Below are 9,756 nucleotides of genomic sequence, written 5' to 3' on the forward strand. Positions count from 1 at the left end.
TGCTGCTGCAGCTGCTGATGCTGCTGCTGCTGATGCTGCTGCTGCAGCTGCTGATGCTGCAGCAGCTGCTGCTGATGCTGCTGATGCTGCTGCTGATGCTGCTCCTGCTGCAGCTGCTGCTGCAGCTGCTGCTTCTGCTGCTGCTGCAGCTGCTGATGCTGCTGCAGCTGATGATGCTGCAGCTGATGCTGCTGCTGCAGCAGCATCAGCAGCATCTGATGCTGCTGCTGCTGCAGCTGTTGATGCTGCTGCAGCTGCTGATGCTGCTGCAGTTGTTTTTCATTGTGTCTACTGCTACTCATATGCTACCAATTTAAGCTAACTGAGGCAATCTATGAGGAACTAATAGAAAATAGTAAGTTACCAGTCATGTTGGCTGCTGTATTCACACAGGTAGATAAATACATGAGCTGCTGTGCAGATTCAAGTGGAACAGTTGCGTTCCCAGATTGCCTTTTTCAACAACTTCAGCTCATGAGGCAGAACTATCCCCCAACAAATAAGAATACAAGTCAAGTGTCCAAAACTTGGCTTACATTTTAAAGAGTAAGTTTGACTTTTAGGTTTTTATTCTCCCTCATCCACCGCCTGTTTGCTTTGCTCCGACCCGGACCGTCACTAAGCCGCCTCGTTCCGCGGAGCAAAAAAAGCTTTATGCTCCGAAAGCCATAAAGATCCCAACCGCAGAGGAGCGAGTCATGCCATTAGTTATCACATTATTTTAATGGCTCGATGCTGCCTGCTTTTATAGGCTTATGCGGTCTAACACACTGGGAGAAACGCAGAAACGCGGGCGGAGAAAACGACGGCAGCGCCGCAGCTTCCACATATGCAATAAAGAGCTTCCAGCACGGCGTGATACAATAACCACAAGACACGCAATACTTTTACATTCCTCTGTAAAGATTCTTCATCCGGAGACGGTTTCATTATTTTTAGAGGCGCGCCGAGTTTCTCACTTGTTTATGACCGAAGGAAATTTAGTTACGATTCCTCTCTGATAAAGTGCAGGAGCTGCGGAGAGCGCCTCCTGAAATATTAATGAAGTTGTGTTTTTTTGTTGTTGTTTTGTTTTGTTTTTCTGTCCTCTTTGCAGCCGGAGCCCCCTTCCACTAACAAGTGGCAACTGGACAGCTGGCTGAACAAAGTCCAGGCTCAGACCAAACCGCTGGTCCCCGCACAGCAGGAGCATCATGGCGCAGGTTAGTGGAGAGCAAAACTCAAAACGCATTCTGGTTTGATTAAAAAAGCAAAACAACTAATTCTGGGTAAATCTGTTAAGGCTCCATCAGCCAGGATCCGCAGACATTTTCTCCCCGGAATGAAGCACCAGGAGTGGGCACCGCTGCCAAGACCAAGCCCTGTGGGTCCGGCGGCACACCTGTCCCCGCTGCACCCACGGCGGAGCACAAAGACAGCAGGACCAGCTTCTGGTTCGTGTGTTTTCTTTATAAAGGAATGCTAGCTGGCCGCTCAGCTAAGCGTCAGTAGAGGTGAACTGTCGTTTCTGCTCCGCTCAGCCCGGGCAGGGAGAAGGCCAAAGCCAAGCTGGGCCAGAAGGCCTCTGGGGAGGGTCAGAGGTCAAAGATGAGGCTGTCGCCAGGCCTGCTGTCGGGGCAGGAGGTCCCCGCCTCTAGGAGGAACACCACTGGGAAGAAGCAGCCCCGCCGGGCTGAGAGGTCCAGCAGCGTGGAGGAGAACCAGAACCAGGCGTGGAGCCGGACCAACCAGCACAGGTACCGGAGGAGAGCCGGCTGCTTCACGCCTCTCAGAACCAGCAGGAGTCCGAACAAAAACACGAGTCGCTTGGGGAATTTTCACTGCTAGAGGCTAAAACGGTTCACACGATCCAACCAGGCAGCTAACGCAAAGTTAAAATAGAGACTTCTAAGGTTTTCAGGTGTTTTTAATTCCCAAAGAGAGGAAAGAACAAATAGATGATGATGATCATCAACAGGAGGGTTCCTGGAATATTTTGATGAGTAGGACTATGTTGTTTTGATATTGATCAATAGATCAAAACACAAATTACCACATAAAGAATGTTTCACCACTAAGATCAGAGGACAAAGAGCTGTGGCTGGATATTTAACCCCGGCTGCACTGCAAAAACAAAATCCTACCAAGTGTTTTTGGTCTAGTGCAAATATCTTAGTAAACTTGAAATAAGACAAAACTAGCTTACAAGTAACTTTAAAGTTAGAAGCAGAAGCTTGTTGTAAGACAATAGCTCCTTAATATTGATGAAAAAGTATTTATTTTAAGTGAAATAATCTGAGACGTCTGTGAGTGTGTGCGACTCAAACTCTTTGCCTGACAAAAGTTTCATGAGAAAAATAAACTACATAGAATATGGAAGATTAAATAATCAAGCCACAACAAAATGTTCATTAGAGTCGCACGCAGACATCTTCTTTCCGTCCTGTGACTGAGGCTACTGCTAACTAGCTGCTAAGTTGCCTTTGCTAGCTTTATATGTGTCTGTTTGGTAAATGATCGCTGGCTGGCTGGACGATGTTTGTCTTCTCCACTTCTGTTGTACGCTGCCATGTTCGTTCTGGGCAGAAAAAGCTTGACTCTATACAAAATGTGATTTTTTTTTGTACATTTCTGTCATGATACGGATCTTAAATTTCATTCATAACCGTCTTTTAGGAACATCTTACATTTGAGTTGATGAAACCTGTAGAAACCCTGTCAGCATCCTCCCTTCATCTGAAACAGAAAGTTTAGTCAAAATGGTTGAAACTCGGACACAAGTGTGTGTATCAGCAAGACAATAATCCCAAACACACACATTCTCTCAAGCTACACATCCAAGCCGGATTTGGAGTGGATAAATCAGGCTAACATTAACCTTCAGGAATGACTCTGGCCTTTTCCGGTTTATGGGTTGTAGTAAAAACCCAGATCAGGAAACTATTCAACCATTATCAGTTTTACCATTTCTGACTAGAAGACGGGTCAAATATTCACCCAGAGCTGGAAGCTACTGCTACTTAGAGCGTTTGGTCAGTGTAGATCCCTTGTGGGTTTTGGGGGGAAAACGTCACACGCTTCTTGTTTTTTAAACTCTGTGAAGTTTTATGTTGTATAAACATCACAAAGCAGCTCAAATGCAATATAAAAAGCTCAAAAATCCAAGGAAATGATTGCAGATGATGAGTGTGTGTAAATCGTGATTTCCCACAGTGGATTTAGTGGAACCGACGTTGAACTCGTTGCTCAGCTTGACTTCAGGCCAATTAGCAGAACAAAACCACCTTCCTGTTTCCTTTCTCATTTCTCTCTCCCTCACTCACTTATTCCTCTCCTCTCTTGCATCCTAAACTTCCAGACTAGTTCAGTTAAACTCATGCTGTTTTCAATTATTTCACCCCATTGCATTTATTTATTTATCTAGTTTTCCATTTCGAACACCCATTCGCCCCCYGGAGTTAGCCCAGGCAAACATTCTGCTCAGCTGTTTGGCAGCGATCAGTAACCGGGGTCGCCACGCCTCGCTGCCGGCTTGATCTTAACTCGGAGCGCCGCGCTTCCTGTTGTTTGTGTCTCCTCTAACTAGCCCTGCGGCGAGAGAGAAGGACCTGTTGCCCCCGCCTCCCCTGGAGCACCAGAACCCCCCCAGGCCGCGGGGGAAGCCTCTCAGCGGGAAGACGGCCCCGAGGAAAGAGCCTCGCAGCGCCACCAGCTCAGCCACTCCACCAGCAGCGCTGCTGCAGACCCCCGTGCCTCTTCCTGCTGTCACTGTGAACCAGGTCAGCGTCGGCTCTTCACTCAAAACGCCTCACCGCCTCTTTCCAACATCTGGAAAACTCAGCACCGGGTCCGGCATGTGTAGCGGATTGTTCACGCATTCTGAAGGGAAACGCTTTAGTTTCCAGCATGAAGAGACAGAAAAAATGTTTTGCTGAATTGTCACCAAAAAAATGCATCGTGATAAATCAGGAGTCATTAGCCTTGACAAATTTGTACAAAACTTTGTCAATATTCCACTAATGTCAAAAACTATTTTTGCAATTGCAACGTTTCCATTAAATAAGAAACGTAATTAAAATCTCCTGTGAATAAACCTGGTCATGTGATAAGTCATAAAAACTCTGCACCATCATCTTCCTACCACTTCCTGTAGTCTCTTCATGTTTTCCTCCAGTAGTAACATCCTGTTGTTGGTCATGCAACCTGTTTGATGCAAAGAAAAGATTTTCCACTGCAGCTTTGTGAAATACTCTAATTTTGATACGGCTGAAGAACCACCTCATCCTAAAAACTCTTTATCAAAAGAGTTCTTTCTAAATTGCTGTGTTTTCATTAAGCAAATTTATTTTTGTAATTCCAGCTGCGCAATTTTATGGTGAGTATAAAAGCAGCTGTGTTGAGGTTTTTGGCGTTTAAACACTGACGTGTTAAACACGTTGCACCAGTTTTGCTTTCAACAACTTGGATGTGTTCATAAAGAAAAATCTTCAATGATTTTAGATAAAAGGGTTTTTTTGTTTTGTTTTTTAAAGAAAAAATTACTTTTTGACGCTTCATTTCTACTATAAATGTCCAAAGTTTGAATACTTTTAACACATTAAACGCAGCAAAGTTTTACATCTTTGTCATAAAAGTACCGCTTGTGTCTGCTTTGTTGCTTTCACAGGAGACAAAAATCTCAACTCAAAACGRCGAGGATTCACAAACAAGCTCTCCTTCTAAACAAAAGCAAACTCATCTATGAAGGAACTGGTAGATAAGAAACATTAGACGCATCTTTTAATTTGCATGTGCCAAGCAGACGGCCGTCCACTCGGCTGTGTGACTCGTGCGCGCTGAACGCTGGTGACATCCGGAGTCACACAGCCAAAGCATGTTTCTTTTCACTTCACAGATTAGTAGAACAAGCTGGCAACTTGTGCCGCATAATTTGCATGATATTATCGCGTTTGGTGATCCAGTTACAGGCTTTGTTTTTGATTATAATGTTTGTCTACAGCAGATCTCTTTTGTTGGGGAGTTTAGGAGCGCATCGATTCGTGGTAAATAAGCCGGATTGTTTCAGCGGGTTGATCGCTGAGGCTGGGCTCTTTTCTAAGACAGTCAAGATTTTTTATTTTTCCTCTAGACTCCAGAGAGAGACATATAAAATACAATCTTCAAGATAACTAATATTATTGTATCGATCAAAGCATTTTTATCTGTAAACTTCCAAATKACATCAATGGGTTTCTCATGCTAAATTAACAGATCACCTCACTTTTCCGCGCTAACGGACAGTTGGGAATTTATTGGAAATTCTCTGCAAATATAATCTAAAACTTTACTAATGCCTGCATGCGGGTGGCAGTGTTCCTGTCTTCTGCTGTCTCAGCCTAACTTGATCACAAACTATAACGTGACATTGATACGTCGGGTTAAAAATTTCTTGTAAATATTTCTAAATTAGCTCCACAAAATCAGTGATTTTTGATTGTAAAAACAAAACAAAAAAATCACAAGATATTCAATATTTTTTTATTTTAAAGGGCCAGTATTATATGTTTTCCAGGTACATTGAGCCACTTATTCATCTATATTATCTTCAGTTGTTAAAGTGCTGCATGCATYAAATTTGACTTGTAATTTAGTGCCTTCAAATTGAGTCTCTGACTCTTTAAAAACTCCTCCTCCGTGATAATACAAGGAGCTCCGTCCTCGAAGGCAGAGCTAGGTCCAACTAGGCGTTTTGGACGGCTGAATGGTTGCCATGGAGATTAAAGGATTTCTCAAACATGCACGAAAGACTCAATACTCACTCCATAAAACACACTCCAGGTATGTTTTTGATGACAGAATAACTTTATAATATGAAGTAAAGATCAWAAACTTTATTTTTACATGATACTGCCCCTTTAAGAAGTACTTATTCAATGCAGATACAGCTGTTTATTAACATTTCAACAGTTTAATGAGTTTTATTAATAAATTCTAACACAACCGTCCCTCTGAGAACATTCATTGACCTTGATGTGACCCAAAATGAAATGAGTTTAACACGCCTGCTCCGAGGGAAACGAGTCAAACCATGTGGGATTTTATATGACTGACTAAACGTCCCTCTGCTTCTTTTTTTTTTTGTTTGTTTTATTTTTGCTGTTGATCCATGTAACAGGATAAGAGGAAACACAGAGGTCCCAGCACCAAAATYACACCGAAGTCCAGGGAATTCATCGAAACGGATTCCTCCTCCTCCTCGTCGGAATGCCAGTCGGACGGCGAGGAAGCCACCAAGATCCCGTCCCTGCCAGCCCAGACGAYGCGCTCGGCCATCAGCGCCCAGATGCTGGCCAACGCGCACAGCCACGCGCCTCTGCTCCCGTGCCTCGGCTCTGCCGCRGGGGCGGGAAGTCTGGGCACGTTTGCCGGAACTGGACTCCGAATCAAAGACAGCGTCGGYGTAGTCGGCAGCGGAGGTGGTGGCGTCGGCAACGGCAACCTGCTGAGCATCRGCAACATAAGTGCTTCCTTTGGGAACTCGGTTCCCGATCCCGGAGGGTCCRGAGGGCAGGGGAAGGATGMGGAGCCCGCATCACCGCCGTCAAACGTGGGACACGATGTGGCTCTGTCCCCTCTGAGSGAATATCACGAGGTTCAGAGTTTGTGGGTGAAAATCGACTTGAGCTTCCTCAGCAGGGTGCCGGGGCAGACGGCGGGGGAAAGAGCCAGGATCGSAGTTGTAGAACGGGAAGGGAACGCGGGGAGGGACAGRGAGAGGCAGAAGCTGACGAAGGGGGAGAGACAAGAAGAAGAAARCGAGCGTTTAGTGAAGGACAAAGAAAGGCAAGGAGAGAGGGAGAGGCAGACGGACAGAGAGGACAGGGAGAGGTTTGGATTTGGGGAAAAGGAGAGGACTGTGGCGAGGGACCGAGAGAAGATTAGTCAGGGTATGGGGGTACTGGATAACCYCCCTGGGCAGGAGCAGGGTAATCCCAGGCTGGCTGGGCGGACGGAGAGACTGGAGAGTGGAGGTAAACACAGAAGRCAGGCGGCTGCAAACATGGTGRCTCCCACAGAAAAACACACCAGCAAGAGCAAGAGGAAACACAAGGTGCTGATTAAACTACGGCCATGTTGATCCCCAAACCGTCCGGTCGCTTCTCAGCTAACCCATCGTCCCTGTCCTCTGTTCCCAGTTGGACCACGGAGAATCACCGGTCAAGTGTAACAAGAAGCTGCGCCTGGACAAAGACTGCCTGCTCCTCCCACCATGCATCTCACCAATACACAACCACAAGAGCAGCTCTGCAGAGTAAGTTCTGATGTGGGAACACCAGACATGCACCAATCAATCAGTCAGTCAATCAATCAATCAATCAATCAATCAATCAATCAATCAATCAATCAATCAATCAATCAATCAATCAATCAATCAATCAATCAATCAATCAGGAGCACCTATCTACTACTCCTGGTCCTCAGGTTTGGGCCTCCGGCTTACAGACAAGCTGACATTTATTAGAGAAGATAATAACTCGCACAGAAAGCAAAACTGATGTAAAGCTCTGAGGTGTGATGATTAAAAGTGCTAAAAGTTAAGAGATGCTCATATTAACTACAATAACTATGRCATTTATAAWAAAGATTGTGGCAAATTTTAATCTAACTTMAGTAGATAAAAGCAAATTCAGACACAAACAAGTAGTGGTCAAATAAACTCTGCAAATCTAAACTACTACATCGACGATACATCAGCATTAACAATGATATCGGCCTGTTTTCTTAACATATCAGAATTGGTCTGATGAATCAAACTGAGTCGATATTAACAAGCGATGTTTATTTCCATCTTGTTGCTGTTTGTGTTTCTGGTGGTAGATGGTCATGAGGTTTTTGTTTGGTCACCATGACAGAGAAGTTATATTGATGGTCAGGTTGTTGTTTCTCAGCTTTGAAGGGCAGAGAAATGTATCCAATGTGTAGAATATATATGATATTGGTAAATATCGGTTAGCAGTCATAACAGAAATGTTAACATCGGTAGATCTGTCGATAACAAATCTTACTGCATGATAAATTGTCCCAGAAGTTATTGCAATAAACGATAATATAGTTATTTTGAGACCATTTTCAATTAATATAATGGAAATGGTAAAATAATGCAAGAACWCATTCTCAAAGATGAATAAACTTTAAATTGTAATGAATATTTTAACACATTTAAATATCAAACGAGAGTATTATGTCGTCTCCAAAACACCAGACTGAAGACTTTTAATAATAAGTTAGTTAGTTGGTAGAGAGAACAAAGAAAAAACWATAAATCATGCAAATTAAAATGATTGAGATCATTTTAATTTATCATGAGATTAATTGATTTATCTCTTGTTACAGGCCTAAACATCAGATATCAGCATCGCCCCAAATGTCCATATCTGTGCATCTCTAGTTCTATACTCCGTTGTTCTGGACCAGTTCTTCTCAAATCAGCTTCTKACAGTTTTTTCAAAGCCTTTTGCAACGTTCAGTTGGATGAGAACAAACAACACCCAGTTTTTTAAAATGTTTTTGTTCTTTTGGGCTTCACTTTTACTTCCCTCCAGAAAACAAAAAACAACCCAGGTTCTCATCGTACTTCAGCCAAGGTTCCCTCGTTCTGAGATCAGGTCCTCGGCTCCTTGTTTTTACTGCTCTTGTGGTGTAAAGAGGCTTCACCACAGATGACACCTTCTGTCATAGGTGTCATCTGTGGTGTGTTAGTGATTGGTGTGAACTGGAAGACGCCGCTCCCGGTCTGTTCCCCGTACTGAGCAAGCCGTCCCCAGGGGAGCGGCAGGCGGAGAGGTTATCCGATGACTGTAATGCTGAGCGGGTCTTTCTGGCAGCGCTTCATATTTCTCACTGCACCAATGAAGCTGCCACACAAGGCGACTTTCATTCACAATGTGACACAGGAATGACAAAGCGTGAATTTCAGCTCTCCGTGTGAATTATTTAAAAACAGACTAGGCCGCCTGTCGCTGTAAATAAGCTCCTGTGTGACAGCTACAGAGGAAATATTTTTATAGCGTCTGGGGCTTCTTAAAGAGGCGCGGGGGAGGAGGACGGGGTGACCGGGGGTTGAACCTGTGACACTGTGTGATTGTCACCTCGCTCTGTTTATCATCCGGGAGGCTTTTCGGCGGAAAGCTGCGAACGGGGCGATGAGATCATCAGGCTCAGTCAGCAGCTTCCTGCGACGTTTGGCAGGTGTTTCCCTGGCTGGACTGATCACTCTGATGCTCAGGAAGGATTCAGATCTACCTCAGGGAAAACAAYGCAGCACGGTTTTAWAMCTRAAGATGAAATGTGAAGAAATTAATAGTGAAACATGTTTCCCCCCCTCTTGATTACACTTAAATGGTTCAGATTATCACCTTTCCAAGTCGGGYAGAATGCACGGAGCAGTTCAGTTAAATAGTTATATACATTTTAACGTGTTAAAAATTTTAATGTGATTAATCGCATGCTAGTGTGTTTGTTGTTTGTTTTTTTTACATGCAAATGTTCCCAGCGGAACCTTTGTATTTGCGCGTTTTTGGTACACCCGTAAATCTGGCGCACAGACGACATCCACTAACAACGATGGACGACAAGGCTGCTTCTCTTGGCTCATTAGGGGTTAATTTCTTGAGAAATCGTCTTGATGAGATGCTGGAAAACACTGCTGATGTGCTAAAAGGAGTTAGCCTGTTAGCAAAGCTATTCAAACCTAAGATAGCATCTCAATGCTAACTATGTAGCATCAGCTAGTGATAT

The 9,756-nt window shown here is 44.1% G+C and overlaps 1 protein-coding gene across 1 annotated transcript in view; it reads left to right on the plus strand.

Moving 5' to 3' along the window:
- The window catches only part of aff2 (AF4/FMR2 family, member 2), a 199,815-nt gene that overhangs the window by 168,664 nt on the left and 21,395 nt on the right, over positions 1-9,756 (plus strand). The window contains exons 12-17 of the mRNA XM_017307008.1: positions 1,097-1,202; positions 1,283-1,433; positions 1,521-1,736; positions 3,566-3,758; positions 6,134-7,069; positions 7,155-7,270. Coding sequence (XP_017162497.1) covers positions 1,097-1,202; positions 1,283-1,433; positions 1,521-1,736; positions 3,566-3,758; positions 6,134-7,069; positions 7,155-7,270 — 1,718 coding nt within the window. The remainder of the gene's footprint in view (positions 1-1,096; positions 1,203-1,282; positions 1,434-1,520; positions 1,737-3,565; positions 3,759-6,133; positions 7,070-7,154; positions 7,271-9,756) is intronic.

The sequence above is a fragment of the Poecilia reticulata genome, linkage group LG10 (assembly GCF_000633615.1).
Source record: "Poecilia reticulata strain Guanapo linkage group LG10, Guppy_female_1.0+MT, whole genome shotgun sequence".
NCBI lineage: Eukaryota > Metazoa > Chordata > Actinopteri > Cyprinodontiformes > Poeciliidae > Poecilia > Poecilia reticulata.